At 38.4% G+C, this 23,511-nt stretch overlaps 1 protein-coding gene across 2 annotated transcripts in view; it reads left to right on the top strand.

Moving 5' to 3' along the window:
- Positions 1–23,511, top strand: part of fbxw7 (F-box and WD repeat domain containing 7) — a 114,549-nt gene that overhangs the window by 32,124 nt on the left and 58,914 nt on the right. The window contains exon 3 of one of the 2 annotated variants that reach the window (XM_004911148.4): positions 2,442–2,999. In XM_004911148.4, coding sequence (XP_004911205.1) covers positions 2,511–2,999 — 489 coding nt within the window. In that variant the 5' untranslated portion in view covers positions 2,442–2,510. Of the gene's footprint in view, positions 1–2,441; positions 3,000–14,286; positions 14,580–23,511 lie in introns of those variants that run through there. The other variant, XM_002933482.5, reaches the window with a different exon arrangement.

Raw genomic sequence — 23,511 nt, forward strand, 5'->3', positions numbered from 1 at the left:
CGACCTGCTGCTCCGATCTGATTTCTTGCAGCCATACATCAGACCCTTTGCAGAGGCTCTCCATCGCATGCTTCAACCAGCCAAAGGTAACTGTCCAGATCTCTTTAGATAGTCCTTCTCAGGGCTTCATTCTGAGACACTGGACCCAACTACAACTTATTTAAAAAATCCCTTGCAGAAATGGTAGCATTTTGTGACCTTGTAAGACATATCCAATATCATTTGCCTACCAGGAGGCTGTGTAGCAGAGGAAATGTGCTTGAGGAATTGATTTTGTAATAGGATCGTTTGATTTACTGGCAGCCCAAAGATGCAGTGGCATGTTCAGAGTCAGGGAGCACTCTAATGGATGTTTAACATTGCAGCCTGAGTTGGTGTGGAAATGCTGATTGCTGTAGCCTGATGGATTCTTGTGGGACATGGTGATCTTATAAGTTCGGTACAGGCCACCATTTACAGATGTATTTAGTTTAATCATTTTGCTTAGTGCTGATCACTTTAGAGACTTAGGGAAACTGTGAAACCACCTCTGTTTGTTCTGACTCTTAACACATTCTCTCACACTACGACTCTATTCTGAACATGTGATTGGTGTGTCACGTGCCTTTCCACCATGGCAGAGGAAACCAAAGCAGTCCCAAAGTCTTGCATTTTATATTCTGCTAAATTGTGGCATTTAATGGTTAAACAGTTACATTTTATGTAGGCATAGAGGCCATTACCCCCAGGAAACCTAGGTGTGTGTCATTAGTTTATTCCTTTTAAACTTACCATGTTGCCTCACCTTTTAAAATAATAATAAAAAAAAAAAAGAATACAGCAATGCAAGTGGATCAGGTATAGTGTGTTCTTGTATTCTAATTTTAAATTATAACTATCATAAAACATAACCACATTCAAATTTGAACCAATTATTAAAGCAGTATTGCTTAATGTAAGAAAGCTTCCATACTGCTGATAAAATAATGGTGTGTGCTGTGTTAGATTCCCAGGGGCAGTGCTTTTCCTTTGCCCCTAATTCCTGGCAAGAGACTGATATGTAACAAGTATTGAACGTATATAAAATACTATATTCCTTGTAAAGTGGTACTTTCCTGCTTACTGGCGGTTACACTATTTTTACACTGTCTGTTGTTACACATGCCTTTGTAGTGAGGCCAGGGGTGGGCCAAAGGTCCTGCACATCCTTTAGGTATCACACAGTAAGTGTGTAATTACATACGTATCACCTGACAATAACCGAGGCCTGGAATCCACCACAATTTACCCATAAAGCAAGCTTCTTTCGCTTGTACTTATTCACCTGTTGTAAACTATACTGTCATCCCTTAGTGGTTTGGGCCCTGGATGGGGACTGTACACACTATTGCTTCTTTAGAATCATTGGAACTGGCTGTATATATATATATATATATATATATATATATATATATATATATATATATATATATATATATATATATATATATATATATATACATTATTACAAGGGGTTTGTTTATTCCTTGTGCTACCTAATTCATTTGCAGGACATGGAGAATACTGAGGTAAGAGTGAGGTGTGCACATGTACTTTTCAGGCAGGGACATTTTGAAAAATGTACTTACCCACTAATGACCAATTTATAACTGTCCTAATATTCTTATATATATATAAGAAATATTATACGGGGCAGGGACCTCCTTCCTAATGTGTCTCATACCACATGGCACTCATACCTGTGTATTTATACTTATTTATTATAACACTTGTCCTCCTCCCTGTGTGTAATTTGTATTTGTATATTGTAAGATTGTACAGTGCTGCATACCCTTGTTGCGCTTTATAAATAAAGTTATACCTACATACATAGTATTTGCTTAATTAAGTTTAGAGTTGGGCTAATAAGAGTTATATTTTTGTGGTCTTAGACTGGGAGTCAAAAAAGGCCCTGGCATTCAAGTACACAGAGGCCCCAGCAGCCCAATAAATAGTTACTGTCTATTGCATCTTACAGCAATAGACAGATTGCCAGTCCAGGGCTGCTTATCCCCCTTTTGCTTATGCAATGGGTAGGGTGGTGCACATCAGCAGTTGTCTATATGGTTTTCCTTCTCCTGTTTTCATGTATTTCTTTATATAATTCATGCATGCTTTCATAATACATTTTATCTAACAAACTGCAGTGTTTTATTGTAGCTGGGTATATGTCCATGCCATACATTGACTCCAAATACTTATGCATACTTAAAGAATATTCATAAGCATGTTACTGCTTTAGGTATTTCATATGAATCAAATTGCTCTATCCTTTTGTGCACCTGCACTTACTATTTGATAGGGCTAACTCACTTTGTATTCAGTTTACTAATAAAAAAGTTGTGACTGTAATTATTATGTCATGTTAAACCCTATCTGTGTTATTGAGTATTCATTTTATTTCTTTATTTTTTTCAATGTAGAATGTGAAAACATTTGTCTCATCAGACAGTCTAGCCAAGGTCCATGAAGTAGCAAGCTGGCTTTTGGAAATGAATCAGGAACTGCTGTCTGTGGGCAGCAAGAGACGACGGACTGGCGGTTCTGTACGAGGTAATGCTTCGTCCAGCCAAGCAGATGAGGAACAAATGAACAGAGTAGTAGAAGAGGAGGAACAACAGCAAGTGGAGCTAAATGGGGAGATCGATGAGGATGCCCCTGGAAGCCTCGAAAGGAACGAGACCCATCAGGAACATTTGGAAGAAAACAATAACAGCTGTACTATAGCAGATCAAGAATCTGCGGATCAGCCTGGGGATCATGAGCATTCTCAGCAGGACGAAGATGAGGACGAGGATCAGGCCTGTGATGCCGAAGACGAAGATGAAGAGGAAATGGACCAGGACAGTGATGACTTTGAACAATCTGATGATAGTAGCCGAGAAGAGGAACATCGAAATGGCAATGACATTCCCAATTCTAATAGTATGGTGGGCATGCCAATAAACCAGCAATCTATCCCTTTCAACTCAAAAGGCAAGGTGAGTACCAGTAGCATAAAATGCAATGAAACACAAAATCAAACAAAGTCCAGCTCCCCGCATAGCTTAATATTGTAAAAGACAGATAAGTATGTGTTTTTACTAATACATATTATATTTTTTGCTTTATTATAATAACCTAGATCTTGTGTGTCTTTTTTATGGGGTTCATGTTGCTTTGATTTTTTTCCCCTAGCTCAATATTCCTCATGGTACCAATCATTTACAATAAAAACTGTTATATGTTTTTTTTATTTTTTTTAAGGAGCATTATGTATTTTACCTTATATTTTTCATATCCTTATACTTATTAGTGAAAACTTTGCAAGACCTGTTAAACTGTAACTCAACATACAATGCTGACAGTCAGATTTTATGTGTTTTTTTTTTTCATCTGTATATACTGCAGATTTAATGCTTAACTCCATCCTCCTAGAACAGTGCTGTCCAACTGACCCCCCCCCCCCCCACAAACCTTTGTGCAAGCTTTAAAGGGTATCAGTACTGAGATTAACTGGCCCCTGCATTGATTACACTTTAGATTCAGACTTTAAGCCCTGTATTGTTCACACCTTTAAGCCTCTGTATTGTTTACACATGTAAACTCCTGCCGTATTCACACCTGCAAGTCCCCTCACACTTGTAAGACCTCCTATTTCTACCTGTGTGTGAGCCATACTTTGCCTGCCCTACCCTGCCTGTGTGTGCCATATTCTGCCTGCCCTACCCTGCCTGTGTGTGCCATACTCTGCCTTCCCTACTCTGCTTGTGTGCCATACTCTACCTGCCTTACCCTACTTGTGTGCCATACTCTGCCTGCCCTACCCTCCTTGTGTGTGACATGCTTTGCCTGCCCTATGCTGCCTGTGTGTGCCATACTCTGCCTGCCCTACCCTCCTTGTGTGTGACATGCTTTGCCTGCCCTATGCTGCCTGTGTTTGCCATGCTCTGCTTGCCCTACCCTCCTTGTGTGTGACATGCTTTGCCTACCTGTGTGTGCCAGGCTGTGCCTACCCTATACTCCCTATATGGGCCATATTCTGCCTGTCCTATACTCCCTGTGTGTGCCATACTTTGCCTACCTTTGTGTGCCATACTCTGCCTGCCCTATGCTGCCTGTGGGAGGTGAACCTGGTGGGGTTTTGTTCTGGTATTTTGTTAGTCAGAGTAATGGCTTAATATGACATAATAAACTTCTTTTACATATGAGTGATGTTATCTCAGAATAACATGAGTGTGGCTTGAAGTGGGTGTGGTGTAAAAAGGGAGCCCTCTATAACGTAGACAGCACTGTCCCAGAATATTTTCTGAATCAGGCTGGTTATTCTTGTCAATTGCCTTACTCAGATGAAAGTTAGATATGTATATATTTATGAGATAAATTTAGCATTCAACCCAGACTGTAACAGGTGCTCTAATAATCTTCTTTACTAATTTGGTTGATTGCTGAATCTATTAGGCTCTATAGTAATCTGATGTGTAAACTACATGGAAGCGTTGCTATCCAACAGGTCACCCCTGTCAGAAGGAAACGCTGCATTCTATATCTGCATAAGATCAAATCTAACTCTGTCGGACAGACTTTTCCCCTTCTCATTGAAAAGGATTGACTGTTGGATGTAGATGCAGGAAAAAAACACATCACTTGACTTTATTTTATTGCTCTTAATTCTACATCTATACCATGTAAAAGCTCTTTTTATATAAGCTGTCGCATATGATGCATGCTAAAAAGTGTCCATTTTTATGTAGCAATGCACTTCACTTCTGTACTAATTAAAGACCAGACATGCAACCTGTACGGTATAGCAATGCCAGATCATGTAATTATTGCAAAGGAATGCCAAATCACACCATTATGGCCTAGGAATGAGAAGTCATGTCATTACGGTTTAGGAATGTCAAATCATGCCGTTACAGTTTAAGAATGCAAGATCACTTCTTTAAAGCTGGACACCCATCAATCCCATGTGCTGCTGGACTGGACTGAAAAATGTTTATGTATGTGCAGTACATGGCTATATAAAAGACCAGTGAAGGCCTAATAATCACTATTCATGGCCCGTTCCCATTTTTAAGAGTAAAGGTTTTTTTACTATATTATTAGGAAACTGGAGTTATTTTCAAATTAATATCAGTGCATGGCTGTATAACACCTAGTGTAGTCTGCAGAATGTAGAAATTTTAATCAATGAGCCCTGTTTCTTTGAGATATACTTGTAAAGCTTAACTAGATCAGGTAAAACCCCTATGGAGGAGCTATCTGCTTAACCTCAGAGACTGTTACTGTGTGGTTATCCCAATGTCTAGATTCCTTCACCTTGAGTCAGAGGAGTGTCTCACTGAACTGACTGAACACTGTTCTTGTGAAGCTATAGTTTCTACTTTCATGTGTGTTCTCTCACAAGTAGAACTGCTCCTGCAGCCATTATTATAGATATTAAGTGTGTATACCCCAAGCTTTTCTCATGTTTAGTTTGCCTTTGAAGCGACCGCACAAGCAGTCATTTATAAAAGAAGACCACACCATATGTATTTACTCAACAAGAAAATCCCCAGGACTGAATTACTAGGAGCTAAATGGCAGCATCGTTTATTTATGTATTTAGTGCTACCAAGTTACACAGTGCTTTACATTTCATTTGCAACAATTGTATTGTGCATTTGCTAGTAGCACCCAATAAGCAATTCGTTTTGAACAGTGTGCTACTGGTTTGAAAATAAAAGGCACTTCACTTCAGTGGTTGCTGTTGGTAACAGGTGTTGTGCAGTTTAGCATCTTTAGCCCTAAAAAAATAAACCCTTCAGTCTATATAAAAGACACTTTTTTTTTTTTTATTAAATACAGGTATGGGACCCGTTATAAAATCAAAATAAAATCCACCGTGCTACAGACCCGTTATCCAGAATGCTTGGGACCTGGGGTTTTCCGGATAAGGGGACCTTCTGTAATTCCGATCTCCTTCCTTAAGTCTGCTAAAAAAAAATTTCAAGAGTAATTAAACCCAATTGGATTGTTTTGACTCCAATATGGATTAATTATATCTTAGTTGGAATCAAGTACAAGGTACTGTTTTATTATTACAGAGAAAAGGGAATCATTTTTAAAAATGTGAATTATTTGATTAAAATGGAGTCTTTGGGAGATTGCCTTTCCGTAATTCGGAACTTTATGGATTATGGGTTTCCGGATAAGGGGTCCAATACCTGTACTATTTAATGAAAAAGGACTAATTAAATGTACTATATAGTTCTGCCACACTGTTTAATCCCTGCAACCCTTGGGTGCACTGATACTAAAAAAATTTACTTTTTATGTCCAAAGCTACATTGAGGGGCTTATCTAATAACAGGGAAGGGCATGCAAAGCTCTGTAAGTCTGTATTTCTAAAGCTGATGTGGTTAAGTAAAGAGGTGGCTAGCATGATTTCTGTAGTGTGCCCTTTGTGGGGTTTCCTGGCATATCTGGGATATTGAACATTCAGAATTTGGTGTAATGAATCCATCCAAGCAATAGTACATATAGATTTTTTTTATATGTCTGATTTCAATTCTTTGCCAATGCTGCCCTGGGATTCCAGGCATATATTTATTTTGATTTCCCAGCACCAATTAACAATCAGATAAATGTAGTACTGTAAAATATTGCTCCTCTGCACAGTGTAAGGCAGTAAATGTAAGTGTGTTTGGGTTAGCATTAGATATACAGGAAATGTTTCCGTAGGAAAATAAATGGGCCTGGTCTTTGGGTGATACAATCCTGCGTGTCAGAAATGACAAACCATGAGATGTAGGACCGCGAGGGTCATGGAAGGCTGCATGTTTCACATTCGCACACGTCATTTAAACACATTTTGTGGAATATACTTATTCTCTGTGCTGCTTGGTGGTACTCTGTTAGCAGGACATCACAATAGATAGATCTATGATAATGGGAAATAAATGACATGAGAGGTTTCTACTATGGGGCCTTTAGCAAACATGGAACTGCTTGAGCCTGCACTTCTGCCTATTGATCTGATCCATCAAGCTAAGTGCTTGTATGAAGGCAGCTGGACCAATTCTACTGTCTTTCTATAGCAGTACAGGAATGGGACCTGTTATCCAGAATGCCCGGGACCTGGGGCTTTCCGGATAAGGGGTCTTTCCATAATTTGGATCTTCATACCTTAAGTCTGCTATGAATTAAACCCAATAGGATTGTTTTGCCTCCAATAAGGATTAATTATATTTAGTACAAGGTTCTGTTTTATTATTACAGAGAAAAAGGAAATCATATTTAAAAATTCTAATTATTTGCTTATAATGGAGTATATGGGACATGGCCTTTCCGTAATTCTGAACTTTTTGGATAATGGGTTTCCGGATAACGAATCCCATACCTGTACCTATTTTTTTTTATAGGTAAAATACTTTGTTCAACCTTATGCATTGTTTTCAAATTTAAACAAAATCATTTGAGGTTTGTAATAATCAAGTCTATTGGTTCATACGAGCACAGTCAAAACAAATCTGCAGCCCATTGGGAGTTTCTTTGTACAGAGTGCTTCTCAACGGACTGCTGATTTGTTTAGATTGTGCTCATACAAGTTAGAAGGTTTCAGGTTTTATTCTGTTTTTGCATGAGCAACAAAAGCATACATACTTCCTCACTGAAACACAGGCAAAATGTATTCATAGAATCCTTCTCAGAGCTCACTTAGAAGCATATAACATATAAAGATAGAACATATCCGAATTATACATAGGAATTAGCTTTCATTTATGTTTCCTTATATTCTCTATTGGGACACTGACATATTCATGAGTTATTTGTGGGGTTAGGATATTGACATATTCATTGAACTGGTATTGAAAAAGGTAGTATACTGCCCCTTTAAACTTCTTGCTGATAAAACTTTGCTGTTTCTCGGGACACACAAGAATGTAGTGTATGAAGATACTTTTCCCATAAGGTCACATTGCAAGTATATCATTTTGTTTACTTTGGAAAGATTTCAGAAGTCTTGAGGCAATGGAAAGATTTGATTTTCCTGCTGTGAAAGTGTTCTGTTATTCTGTATAATAGGAAAATCCCAGAAGGCTGACCTTTGCCACAGGAGCAATACGTTCCATAAGAAATGCACTCTCTTTACATTTCTGTGCTGTCCCTTTTTATATTCAGCCAAATTGTTAGTACAGGTATAGAAAGTTTTATCCAGAATGCTTGGGGCTGGGGGTTTCTGGGTTAGGGGTGTATTTGTCATTTGGATCTCCATACCTTAATAGGCATTAAACATTAAATAAACCCAATAGGATTGTTTTGCTGCCAATATGGATTAATGCAACTTAGTTGGGATCAAGTACAAGGTTGAGACCCATTATCCAGAATGATCAGGACCTGGGGTTTTCCAGATAAGTCTGCAAAAAAAAAGTTACCATCAAGTACAAGGTAGTGTTTTATTATTACAGAGAAAAAATAGTTTTTAAAACTTGAAATGTTTTATTGAAATGGAGTCTGGATAATAAATCTCATACCTGTACAAACTACAGTTTTATTATTACAGAGAAAAGGAAATAACTTAAAAATTTATGTTATTTCCTTAAAATAGTCTCTATGGGTGATGGCCTTCCCATAATTTAGAGCTTTTTGGTTTTTTGGGTTCCTGGGTAAGGGATTCCCTACCTGGGCTGTGGGTATTTGCTAGATCCAAACGGAGATTCATAACAGGCCGTGGTATTGCAATATATATATTTATATACACATACATATTTGTACTTGTTTTTGAATTACAATTTTGAATTTGAGACTGTTATGAGGTTGCTGGGTTTTTACTCCCCCTATAGGCACAGATTTGCAATGCAAGGATTTCTGTATACTCTGGATTCTACTTTTTCATACTCGGTAGGTTATTTCAATAAAAATAACTCCTTATCTTTAGGATATGGGTAGTCTTTACAGTTACATAGGGTTGAAAAAAGTCCAAGTTAAAACCTTCCAAGTAAACCCAGCACCCACAAACCTATACTGACCTATCTATACACTCACATACATAAACCTATACTGACCTATCTATACACTCACATACATAAACCATATATACCAGCATCAATACTAACTGTAGATTTTAGTATCACTATAGCCTTGGATATTATGCTTGTTCAAAAACTCATCCAGGCCCCTCTTAAAGGCATTAACAGAATCTGCCATTACCACATCACTAGGAAGGGCATTCCACAACCTCACTGCCCTCACCGTGAAAAACCACCTACGCTGCTTCAAATGGAAACTCTGTTCCTCTAATCTAAAGGGGAGGCCTCTGGTGCGCTAATCTTTTTATGGGTAAAACGAACACCCCCTATCTGCCTATAATCCCCTCTATAATCCCCTCTAATGTACTTGTACAAAGTAATCATGTCCCCTCGCAAGCTAATTTTTTCCTGAGAAAACAACCCCAACCTCGACAGTCTAACATCATAGTTTAAATCTTCCATCCCCTTTACCAGTTTAGTTGCAGTCTCTTCACTCTCTGCAGCTCATTAATATCCTTCTTAAGGACTGGAGACTGCACTGCATACTCAAGGTGAGGCCTAATAGGACCTATGAGGGCAGTAGCACACGGGGAGATTAGTCGCCTCACAACAAATCTTTGTTGCCGCAGGTGACTAATCTCTCCGCAGTGCCATCCCACTGGCAAGAATGTAAAATGCTGGTGGGATGGCATATGAGTCACTACGATTTCCCAAAGTCGCCTGAAGTTTCCTTGAGAAGCATCCCGTGAGTCAAAGCTTTATTGGCAAGACAGCACTTTATTTGCTTTAGTAGCCACAGAATAACACTGTCTAGAATTAGACAACTTGTTATCTACAAAAATCCCCAGTGGGAGCAGTTGCTGTTATTGCGGAAAGACATGTTGATGTTAATTGAAGCTGTTGTGAGGGGTTGGGTTTGCACCTAAAAAATTTGTAGGGAGAGACCCAAAGCCATAATATATGGATTCATCCCAAGGCCTAAACCTTCACAAAACATTTAGTTGAAAACCAAACCTACTACTTTGTTAAACCTTATTTATGTATCACTGAATGGTTGTTCCCTCACTTTTGGTAATATCAAATAGAGCCACTAGATGGAGCCCTACACCACAACTTGCAATGTATGTGCAGTATGTTCAGAGCAGCTGACTTTTCTAGACTGTAATGTAGCTGTATGGGCTTTTGGATCTATATTGGAATTCTACAAATCCTGCATGCTCTTTTAACAAAGAAAAAAAAGATTAACAAAGCAGTAATCCTAAAATACAATGTATTGTATGTTGAAAAGTCCCTATTATGTTATTAAAAATAAATGTAAATGTTTCTGAACTAGATAAATGTGAGGCTATACTGACTATACTTTGAGAGATTCACCTGTTGTGGCTACCTTGAGATGGGGGATATTGGAATGTTCCGATAGTTGGCCCTAAAAGCCAAACGATTGGATCACAACCAAAGGGATACAGGCTGTTGGAGTGGGGACCGCATCTGTCAGCCATTGCAGTCATCGTTCTGTCAATATCAGGTATGCCTATAGGAGGGCCCCATACATGGGCAGTTAAGCTGCCGAAACCGCAGCTAAAATCTACCCATGTATGGCCAGTTTTAAGTATTTAATTGTTTAGGTAATTTTCCCAGTTCTCATGCAACTCTTTACCCCTTCTCTGCACTGGAGGGTGTTACTGACCATAGTAACAAAGATGAGAAGCTCACACACAATATTAACATGCACTATAGTATTTGGGAATCTGGGGGCATTTGTTTCTAAATTATGTTTTTATATTAATGTCCCATTATCTCTCATTCTTAGCCCATATTTGGAAGGCTGGCCATAGGAATCAGATGCATTTGGAATTAATTCTCAGATGTTTTGGGGGGACTTGTCTCTCTGTTACATGGTGCAGACAGGGGCCACAGTCCCCTCAAGGTTCCCTCAGATATTTACATACCTACATTTTATAGCAAGGCAACGTGGTAGCCATGACATATATATATATATATATATATATATATATATATATATATATATATATATATATATATATATATATATATATATATTATATATATATATATATATATATATATATATATATATATATATATATATATATATATATATATATATATATATATATATATATATATGCTACTCGGGTGGCATAGTAAAATAACAGTACCCATTGGAAACAGTGTTTCCACTTCTGTATACTATAGCCCAACTCTGTGGCCAAGTGATAATATGTAGGGTTGCTGCAGAGAAGGTGGTATATGCTCACTGCCCCCAGTTTATGGTTTATATTCCCACATAAGTCCCATGGTGCATTTTATGTTCTACATTAGTGGCTTTCAGTTGGCGGGGCAGTACCAAGCATGGTTGTGTAACTTGTTATTAAATTAAATTGAATCCATGTGTCAGTAGCAGTGACAGGTGCATTTCATCCAGAAACACCTGTCCAAAATCTCCCTGCAGGCCCTTAGGTGAGGGTTATCCAGAAACCCATTATCCAGAGAGCTCTGAAATTCTTAGAGCATTTATGTAAGACCTTGAGTTAGGAAGAATTTGGCATCAACTTTCTTCCCACTAAACATCCATAAAGAGGTCGGTCAGTGGTTCATGGCAATCTTGGCATTCGTGAGCCGCTGCAACAGATATAAAAGAGGGGAAATCTTGTTTTTCTTGGAACATGCCCCCCACCCCTTGCTGGGTTTTTAGCAGTCCAACAGAACAACATTCCTAATGGCTGCATTTGCATTTGTAATGGATGGCTTAATTTGATTACACGCGTCGCACCATTTACAGTCAGAAAAAGGGAACAGCGAGCATGTATTTTAAGAAGTGATGTAGAGAGGCTAATTTGGCTTAATTAACTTAAACGACTGTGCTTTCTGTCGAAGCGTACCTGGGTTGCACTTATTTGTGTGCTGGTGAATGGCAGTCAATCTACTCGCCTTCTAAAGCTCTGCGGTCGGTCACCCCGGGCCATGCATGCGCTTGCCTCAGCCCTGTCAGGGGCTCATTGTTTGGCAATACTCCTTTATATCTTGTGATTTATTGCAGCCATTAAACAGTTGCTTGCTATAAACCCGGCACACTTTCCAGTGTGAATTCTAGCAGTTTGATCGTTGGTTTTATGACATTACTTGCATATTTTCTGTGTCAGAAATCCTTTTGTGAATGTCTGCTAGCAGCCCGCCCGTCTTTGTAGGACATTGAACATTGGTGTAATTAATAAAAAAAAAGCAAATAAGTAAATGTCTGAATGACAGTTACTGTGTAATTAAAGTGATTTAACAGAGCGGGGATATATGTTTTATTATGAGCCTTGCGTAACCCAATGCAAGGCACTTTCCCCCTGCCATGTTGCTGCTATATTAGAGCACTTTCCCCAGATCTTTTCTTTGACCTCTCCAGCAAACATTTGCTAGCGCTTCCCACCGTTTCCCAGTCACACATACTAATTCCACTCCTTATCATGTGTCATTGGTGGAATGAAGAAGCTACCTGTTGCGCTATGCCATTCTGGGAATAGTTTGGGCAGAAGGTGCTGCCGCAGCATAAGTAACTAATGAGCCACTGCATTCTTTCGCCAGCAACTGTCGTCTTCAGTTTTTTTTTTTTTTTTTGTCCTCTTGTCTCCAACAGCTGGTCGCCACCAAAGTCTAGCATGGGATCAGTCAAAAACCTGGGAGTGCATTCCACAAATGCCCAAAAATGCATATCTCCTAACCAGAAATAGCATAACTGAAATGCTTTGAAATCAGGCAGCATATTTTATATTGCACCCTATTTAAGTCATTTAAGAGAACTCAGTGCTGTATATTAACAAGATTTCCTGGAGAAAATGGTTGTTTTTAAAGCCAAGTGATCATACTAATTGACTGGAATATGCCAGTCATGCTATAGCTCACAATTGCAACACAGCGCACACATAATCTATGTTAAGCCCCAATTGCTGCATATTTTAATAGGTTGTATATTAATCAAATATGATCTGGAGTACACATAATTCTACATGATAACACTTTTGTTTTATAGTTGGGTGCTGTGTGTTCTCCCCATGTCTGTGTGGGTCTCCTCTGGGTTCTCCGGTTTCCTCCCACACTCCAAATACATTCAAGCAGGGTAATTGATTTTTCACTGAAATTGACCATAGTGTCAGTGTGATAGGGACCTTAGACTGTAAGCTCCTTTTGGGGCAGGGACTTATGTAATATGTATGTAACTTTAATGTACCCTATTTTAAAGAATCTCATAAATGCACAAGGCTGCAGCCCATGAACCTCTGAGGTGATATCTAGTAACCACTTATTTTCCTTTTTTTTTTTTTTTTTTTTTTTTTTTAAAATAAAACTCATGTTTCAAGAAGTCATGTGATGCAAGTGGCATGACAAAGTACCCATTATAACTAATAACGACTGCCATTTATAAAAATGTATAAGAATTTCTTGAATTATATACGTATATATTTTGTTTCCTTACATCCTTATCATACCTTTTTGAACATTCATTTTGACCACACGAGGGAGCCAGAGACCACTGATTATTGGAGGCTCATGTTTATACACTCAATCAAAGTTTCATTTGGTTAAGGAGCCGCCACTATCAGTCTCTTTAGTAGTCAGACAAGGGCATAAAATCACTGCAGTAAACAAAACTTACTTATATTGTCCAAGCACTCTACTTATTTCTGTAAGAGGTTCTTTCTTTAAATGTACAGTGCAACTACCATATTAAGTAGCTTGTTTGAATTATTCTTTACTTTATTTGTTCATCTTTGTCCCCCTCCCAACCTGTGTATATTTTGTTATGTAGTAGTCCATATCACTGACACAATGCATTTCTCAGTTTTTGTGGCATAATGAGTCCCTCCCCCACAGAGCTTTCAATCTAGTTTAGTACATGAAGCTTATGAGGCTCGCCCAAGGACAGATGGGTGACACCATTATATTATACGCCTCTTACAAGCATGAAAGCATTTATTTTTGGCATAATAACATTCCGTGTCCAGTAGAACAATTCCCTATACTAAACAGTGTATATATCCCCCCTATATATGGGATGTAGTTAAATGATTGTATGGCAGACAGCCTTGCTAATGCATAGTCAGTGCATGCAAATCAGGACTGTCCCCTTTTATATTATGTGCCTGCTCCTCTTGGCCTGCTGGGAGGGTCCACCAGCTGTTTGAGTGACGGGAGCAGTCTGCCTTCACATTTGGAGTTTATAATTCCTTGCTATACTGGGACAGTGCTCAGTTCACCAAGCCCTACATAGGTCAGGACTTCAGTGGAGGAACTTGAAAGGCAGAGAGACGAGGCCTGCGTGCGTCATCTGCTTCCTACTTTAGGCGATACAAACTGCGTGACAATGGCAATAAGATTTTGTTAATACAACACTAAAGTCACAGCATGTCAAGGATGTCCAAGGCAGGGAAAGCAGCTCTAAACTATGACTTGGTTCCTATCGACCTTAAAGCCAATAAAGAGACTTTGCCGCACCAAACTGTCATGAAGACGTTTTGCATCAGTATCATTGCTCACGGGCTGCCGTTTTGTCGCAGGCGGGTAAGTACCCAAAATCCCTGTCTCTTGCAACTAGTCCATTCTAGTTTAGGCTTTTCACCTATCTCTCAAATGTCAGTGTATTTTGCCTTTTTGCCTTTCTGTTACATTTGTGAAAATTTTATAAACTACCAATCGTTTCCTTAAACTTTATTCAGTTTATAATTCTGTACACGTAGTAGAGCACTGCTGTTAACCACTATGCAGGGCGTCTAAATAAAAATAGCAAGTCACTATGCAGCGCATGCGATATAGTTTAAATATAGATAATCCCAGCCGCTTCATGTCTGGGGCTTTGTACTGTCCTTTCCAAAAATCTTGAAAGATCGCAGTCATTTCATACTGTTCTTATTATTCCTTGGATGGTAATATATATATATTACATAAGGTATACTAGCAAAAAGGGAAAGTTCTTCTGTCTATCTATCTTAACTGAACTTGCAGGGCTTATATATACTTTAATCTGAAGTTTCTGTTGGGGATCCAGTGGCAATGTTGGACTGTACCGTCTAAAGCAACTATAAGCCCTAAAAAAATTGCAGTTTATTTTAGAGATTGGATCCCAGTTTTTGTTGAACTGCACCAAGGTGCTGTAGTTACAGGATATGCATATGTTTGTGTAATATATAATACATCGTAATACAGGCATTCACGTATAATTCTGGAGCCAATGTGCCTGGGTACAGTACAGCAGATATCACATAGACCATAAAGATAGATTCCGCACTCACAGGACTTAAATAAAAGTGGTAATTTATTGTGATGTTGAACTAAAGTTTCGGCTGTGTCCACAGCGTTTGTCAAAGTTCAGTTTGTTTAATATATGTAATTTTTTTTTTTTTTTTTAAATAGTGTGTGTAAACTTCAAGTTATACATTAAAATATTATGTGATGATAAAGACGATAGAAAAGCCTTGAAAAAGCATGATTATGTTTGGTAGGCAAATTGACAGTAATGGTCATTGAAGTTCACACTGCAACCACTGAGCAGATGAGGACATTAGACCTTAATGGTAACCTTAAAGGTTTATACACTGGTTTATATATACATACTAACAGCTTCATTTCATAATTTATCTTAATTGGATTGTATACATCGGCTGTTACATTAATACACATGTACGCCATATCTCTCATAAGGCCTACAATCTTTTGTTGTGCCCATGGCAAAGACGCCCATGATTATGTGGGTTCATAATGCGTTGGGTTACACGTACTTATGTCGTACCCAATAAAATGATTTTATCCATTCCACGTGACATCCCTGGTTGTTGGTCTAACCTGGGATTAATAGTACTGGTTAGGGAGAAGATAAGACATGATGGCATTTTATCTTGCGTGCCAATGAAGGGCTGAGGACTCCCCGCATACATAATAATTATGTAAATAAACCATGACATGAAATGTATGCGCACATTATCATAATTTGCTTTGTGTGATGCCTCTTCTCTGCCTCTCAGCCTGAAGGAGTTTTTCTAATCATTGCTGTGAACAGAGCTGTTCTCCTGCAAAATAAACACATTAATGATTTAGGGAGCTTGTAATACACTCTTGCCTCGACGTGACAATTTTGTTGAAAATTTAGATGTTTTAGCATAATCCTGAAATGCCTGCATTGCTAGCTATGCTTTACTGCCTCGTAACAAACTGCACTCTGATTGTGCCATTAAACACTTGTTTGTAAGTGCGCCGTGATCTATTTATTTACTAGCCAAGTGGCATAGGACTAGTCAGGCCTGCAAAGAAAAGACCTCCCATATGTACCATGCTTCATTTTCCATGGCTGCCTTGCGTTGGGTGGCGTGATCGTGAGATATAAAAATACTTGTGTTACGGGATCTCCCTCCATAGCCCCATGCATCTCCTGCATTAGTTATATTGAGCTTCCATCAAGCTTTGCCTATAATTGGTCATGCGGCACATAGCCTGCCGTCTGGGATATGTACGTCCCGTCTGGGAAATAAGGGATACATGGAGCTAGCCTAGCCATGGTGATCACTACTTAGTATGGGGGAAAAATATACATATATGTGCGTATAAAAAACACACCATATAAAGCAAGGGCATTCATGGGGTTTAGAAGTATGGTGAAAAAGAAAAAAGTTTATTTGTTATTCCACCATTTCAGTCTTCCTTGAGACCTTTGTCAGGGTCCTTAAATGAGTGTATCTTTTTTTTGCATTTCAGATTTAGATTGTCTTAGACACCGAAACGTCGGTTTTTGCACAACGTGTCTACATTAAATTTCCATTTTTTATAGGGTGTGCTGGACTTATTACTGTTCTTGTATGATACGTTTGACTGAGCACCCCGGTATATATTCATGTGCATTTGATATATATATATATATATATATATATATATATATATATATATATATATATATATATATATATATATATTAGTGTGTGTGCTGAGAGTAACTTGAGTCAGGTGGGAAAAACTTCCTAGTGCATTCAATTGAGTCAGCTATATATTTCTGCTCAGCACTGACCGATTGATTAGAAATAGTACAGTATTCTAGTTTATCTCCATATGGTGACAGCATTTATGATGGGGTATGTGCTATTTGTAGTCATTTGGAGGAAGCAATTTCAGTTGACTATTTCCTGTTGGAACGTATTGTAGCCCAGTGTAGCTTTATGGTGAGTAGGGAAACTAGAGCCTCCTTTGACTTGTGCGTATAACCATACTCAAATGCCTAGAGCTTGCTCAGACACTGAAACCATTAAAAAATAAATTGTAATATCTTTTAGCATAAACAGTTACAGTTTAATTGTTACACAACGAGTCGTAATATTGAAGTGGTACTGACCTGCCAGAGTAACAGAATATCTCTTGGTAGATCCTGGGTAGGGTTGACACTTTTTCCAGAAAACATACTTGCCCTACTATGTATTTCTCTTTCTTCCCTATTAATAACATTGGGATTAAGTATAATTTTTAGTAGCCAGGTGGCAACCCAAGCCCCAGCTATGGACAATCCCCATCAGCCCTTTCTCTTTTCCATTCTAGGGTTACATGACACCTGTTTATCCCTACTCTGTGAGATTGGGCCATTGAAGTCAGTTTCTCTGGTGGGCCCGAGAGGCCCAGTCTCACACCCTGACTGTGAGGGTAAGGCATAATATCATCGTATTGTTGATGTAAAATACAGAAAGATCATACATCTACGTATGATCCCATATCATTCGTTGACTGCTGGCAATCATGACATGCGCAGGGAACAATCATTCAATGACAAATGTCTGGCACTCAAACCAACTGGCAGATTGTTCTGGAACCAGTTGTTTTAAAGTAAAACAATTGGCTCATGTATGGCCACCTTTATTCTTGCTTTCAAGGCTACCATTTTATTGTATTATTGCTTTTTATTACTATCGTTCTATTCAGTTCCTCTCCTATTTATACTCCAGTTTCTCATTTAAATCCCTGCCTGGTTGCTAGGGTAAAAAAGACCCTAGCAACCAGATAGCAATAAATACATCATACTAAAAGTGAATTTATTGTTGAACCACCCCTTTAAGTACATTATGAACACATACTCATTTTTGTATGGGCTTTTAGGCAGCCTGGTATCCAGTTGCTTCATGTTTTTACACACTGACTACTTTTGAGTCAGGAAGTACAGTTTCCTCAAAAACATTTACAATAGTATATATGTGCTCTTGTGTAATTATGATGATAGCAGAATTTCTTTAAAGTACATCATAAAAAAAGTACATTACAAAAAAACCTATAAAAAGAGACATGGTTATAGGGCCCATGAGTTTGGTATTGGCTTCTTTATATTCCTAAAATAATGTAATTCTTCAGTGAGTAATGTAGACAGAAATCCAGTTTATTTCAAGGCCATATAATAGGAGACCCTGAAGTGAGCTTGAATTTGCTGATATAGTGAGACAGCCATGTAGAATGCTTTATGTCCAAGGATCAGACAGAGGCTCTCGGCCACATGAGATTCCGGTGATACCCAGCCTGGCAGTTGCTGCTTTGACTTCTTAGCGTAATATGATAATTGTATTAATATGTGACTGCTAAACATGCTCTTTGTATGGGGAAAGTGGCCCAGAACTGACTGATTTTCCTGGCAATGTATTGCCCATAGCCTGTAATAGGAATAATGCAGGGTTAGAAGAACGGCTTGTGGAGCCGATAGCATTAAGGTGGCTCAATAAAACCGATCCATCTGATGTGTTTGCATTATTTTAAATAATATTCATTTCTACCTGACAAAAATGTATTAAGATAATTATGATCTTCATAAAGGCACAGATCTGCTTTATTGATTTCTAAAAGAAGTCCATGAGGCTTGCCATTGATTCTTCTTGGCAGGGTTACTGAAGCGTTAATCAGAGAGATATTATTCCATCTCTGTGGCAGTCATCCAAAGCGTTATGAGTACTTATAGCATTATATTCTCACACTTGCATGGAATGAGTAAATGGGCTTTATGTGAATGCATTTAACCACTTCTGCGCTGGGGTACTGCCTCATAGTGCTTCTGAAGTCACCTTGCCTGTCATGTTACACCGGCCTGCACCATTCCGTTCATGGATATGAAATGGCCGGTTATTTATTCTTCTTCCTTTATGTTATACACTTGAGAATAAGGTACAGTAGAACATTATATATTTAGCAAACTTTTGTTGCAAAGTATTTCTTCCTGTTTTATTTAAATAAGTATTTTCCCTTTTATTTTAGTCACTGCAAACCCCAAGTGCTCGTAGGCCTCATTTACACAAGTGACAGTCCATCACTGGGCACACACAGTCTGGATATCCGCAAACATTGACAAGTTAGGATGTGTGAGATTCATTCATGCATTGGTACATTTCATATGATCCCAAGCCGCTATATTTCACAGAAAACAGTCCAATTTCCCCTAGTAAGCAGCTACTGTTGGAGATGACAGACTGGAAAATGAATAGAAATGGAAGATGAAAAAAGTAACCATAAAAATCCAATTTTAACCTCACAGAGGAAGATTTTTTCCCTGTTGATGGGGTCAGTGACCACCTTAAAGCCAGATTACATTTCATTTGCAAGCTGAGAATACCAATTAAAAATTGCTAGGAATAGGCCATTTTACAGTTGTGAAGGGGGTGAGTTACCTCTTTAAAAGACATGTAAACCTAGCATTTTCCTACCATCTATATAAGTTGGGCACATTACCCCCTCCCACACAGCATCATTTGTACTGCATACATCCCCATGTTCCTAAAACAAATAGCACCTTTCACCCGGTGGCCATTTTCTCTGACATTAGTAACATTTACATCTGCTAACTGCACATGTGCACTATGAAGCCCATGCTATGAAGAAGGCAGGCTTACACAGGCAGGAATTACTTTGATAAAAAGTTCTGCTTGCACTGAGCACTGTAACCGTTAAGCTGAGCTCAGGAGAATAAGATAGGGAAAAAGAGTTTGCAGAGTGCACAGCTAGAGCTGAGTTCCTCAGGAAAACAGCAGTGTCCTCTCTTCATTGGCTGCTAGACTGGACGTTGTGTTTGGTAACCTGAGTTGAAAAGAACTGAGCATGCTCAGTAAGCCGAGAGTAAGTCAGTTCCTAAGCGACGGGGCCGAGTGAGCCTTACTATTAACCTTTAAACAACCAGTGTGGCTGGTATTTAATATTTCAAAGAGGCTGTTAACTGATTTTTTTTTCTTTTGTGGGGGTTGAAATGTCCTTTAATTTTGTTCTTCAGCTCACTGGCCAGTCTCTGTTGCCTCATTATGGCATTTTCATATTAAAGTTAACTTAGTATTTTATACAATGATCAACTCTAAGCAACTTTTCATTTAGTTAATTGTCTTCTTATTCTTCTGACACTTTTTAGCTTTAAAATGGGGGTCACTGACTCCAGCAGTCAAAAATGTTATTGTTACTGTTACCTTTTTTTTTCTATTTAGGCCCCCTCATATTCATATACTAGATTCTTATTTAAACCACTGCTTGGTTACTAAGGTAATTTGGGCCCTAGTCATTTGCTGAACAAACAGTTATATAAAAAAAAAGACCATACAGCTTTATCATGTTGCACTTTGTGTAAAGTATAATGGCATACTCGACTGATATTTCTGATCCAGTTTTATACATGCTGAAATGCTTATGTTACAGTTTAGAATTTGAATACATTTGAAAAATGCAAACCAATTGCAAATTGTCTTAGAATATCACTCTCTACATTATGACATGGAGCAGATTTATCAAAAAATGAGTTTAGGGCTTAACACATAATAACTCACCCATGTTCTGTTCATGGGATTTTTAGAAGCATTTATATCAATGGGTGAAAATTAGAATCCACCATTTCAGAAATTTGCTTTTAAAAATCCCATAGGAATAAATAGAATGTGGGTGAGTTTTTATGTATTGAGCTCTTTAAACTCACATTTTGATAAATCTGCCTCAAAAAGTTAAAAAGTACTTTAAAAGTAAAAGTGGACAAAGACCAGAATATTGGAAATTTCCTATTGAAGTAAAAATTGTATTAAACTTTTTGATTTGGCTTTTGTACTTAAATATGGATTACAGTTTTGTTAAAGCATCTTCTTATAAATCTGACCATATAATTGGGTCTTAGATTGTAAGCTTTGCTGCAGAATGTCAGTACTAAATAAACAAAGGATAATAATGTGGTGGCAAATTCTCTTTGTGGAAAACATGGCATATTGTTAGCAGGCACCGGTTAGTTTTGCACGTCAGTTTTGCACATCTTGTCCTGGTATGAGTGCTCAGAATATCTGCACTTTGATGCAACCTGTACAGTGTATGTGTATGATTAGAGAGGTGTGACAGGTACATATCAGCAAATGGCTGCTTTCTGCCTTAATAACTGCCCTATGGAGCATGACATGCTGAACTGGAGGAACCCTGCCACACACATCTGTCTTCTGCTCCTAGCAAATGCACTGTGTCTGGCTGGGCTGGATTTTATAAGACAGATATAGTTTCCTCCCTCGCTCCAAAAACATACAGGGAGGTTAATTGGCCCCTGATAAAACTGACCATCCTGTGTGGTGTTGGAGATCTAACAGCTGTACTGCCTGAGCTTTCCTCTCCCTTGATCTATATATCATTGGGTGTTTTATTAGTGTTATGTATTATTTTATCCCACTCTTTCCCAAAGATTAAAGAATCAAACACCAATAGGAAACTCATCCAAACAGATGAAACAAATCCGTATTTATATTGTTCAGCTCAGTGGTCTCTACATTTAGGAGCTTTAGGGCCATCTGATTTAACACATTTTAACATTAGCCTTTGCAGAATGCTGAGTGAAATGTAGAATTTAGTGCACCATCCTAGAAGAGTTTATATTGCTGTATGCTTCTGGAAGTTTAAATCACTTGAACAAGACAATAAAAATAACTGGAAAAGCTAAATCTTTACATTTCAGTATCTTTATTCCAGAGCAAATAATCCACATTTGCAAACGACATGTCCCTCAGTTGTTAGGTGGCCGGGCAGACCTGTAGATCCGTGCCTTTGGCCAGCTGTGTACTGAATGCAGGGATAAGCTGAGCCCCTGTGTGGTCCTTTGGCAGAGCCTGGCTACTTTACAAAGATTACTGGAAGGAGATGGTATTTCCTGCAGCTCTGGCAGGCGCATTAGATTCAGGTCATACCTAACAGCATTCTGCTTGTCACAGAGCTGTAAACAGCCATTGCCTGCGAGCTGATTTGGCTCTTCTCTACATAGAACATGACTGCATTTACTGTGTATGCCGAGGGGCCCAGCTGAATAAGGGCCACTGGGGATACAGGTCAGCAGCATCAGCTTCTCTATGAAGAGGTGTTAAAAAGCAGCTAATATGTCATCTCTTTAGAACTGAGGAACATAATTATTGTTCTCTGCTGTTGTATCCAAGTCAGGGGAAATATCTTTTGACACAAAACACGATGTTTCCATTTAAAAGGAAAATATTATTTGTTTTTGCAAATTCTTGGCATTTCTGTGCCGGTATGGGATGCCTTAACTGGACGCCCATTATCCAGAAAACTCCAAATTACAGGAAGGCCATCTCCTTTAGAGAGCAAATAATTCCAATTTTTGAAAATGTGTAATAATAAAACAGTTCTGTTTAATAATAAAACAATGCCTTGTACTTGATCCCTGCTACAATAGAATGAATCCCCATTGGAGGCAAAACAATCCTATTGCGTTTATTTAATGTTAAATTGAGTTTTAGCAGATTTAAGGTATGGAGATCCAAATTACAGAAAGATCCCTTATCTTGAAAACCCCAGGTCCAAGCATTCTGGATAATAGATCCTATTCTTGTATTTCTGTACATGTTGAATAAAGCACATTAACTTTTGCACCTAGAGTTTGATTTATCAGCATATTTTTGTTTGTGTATAGAAATGGGGGCTGCCATGCTGGGTGCTTCAACAAGGCAACCTAGGAAAGTTGTGCATTGCTTGTACGTAATTTGGGCCAACCTCACAGCAATATGGGTGCATTATTATGAGGACAACTGATTGTGAGGCCCCACTTTACAAGACGGGATGTATAGCCTGAGGTATGCATAGCATTGCTTATACCTCATACCCTGAAGCATGCATGTGGGAAATAATGTCATTGTTCCTGATGGCTACATTTTTTATTTCCCTTTCACATGTGCTAAAACCAATATAAAAGGCCACAATAGGCAAAGAAACCTAATTTAAGAATTTTTGTCCTCAAAGGAAAGATGAATAGTTTTCTGCAGCCAACCTGTTTTAATAGAGCACTTGTCAATATTGCTATATAAGTCCTATAACTAAAGCTTATCTTGAAGTTAACTGCAAACAAGACATGTGATTTTGTTTGTACGGTATGGGATCTATTATTGGGAATGCTTTGGACCTGGGGTTTTCCAGCAAAGGGATCTTTCTGTAATTTGGCTCTTCGTACCTTAAGTCTGCTAAATATCACTTAACATTA

Source organism: Xenopus tropicalis, chromosome 1 (assembly GCF_000004195.4).
Source record: "Xenopus tropicalis strain Nigerian chromosome 1, UCB_Xtro_10.0, whole genome shotgun sequence".
NCBI lineage: Eukaryota > Metazoa > Chordata > Amphibia > Anura > Pipidae > Xenopus > Xenopus tropicalis.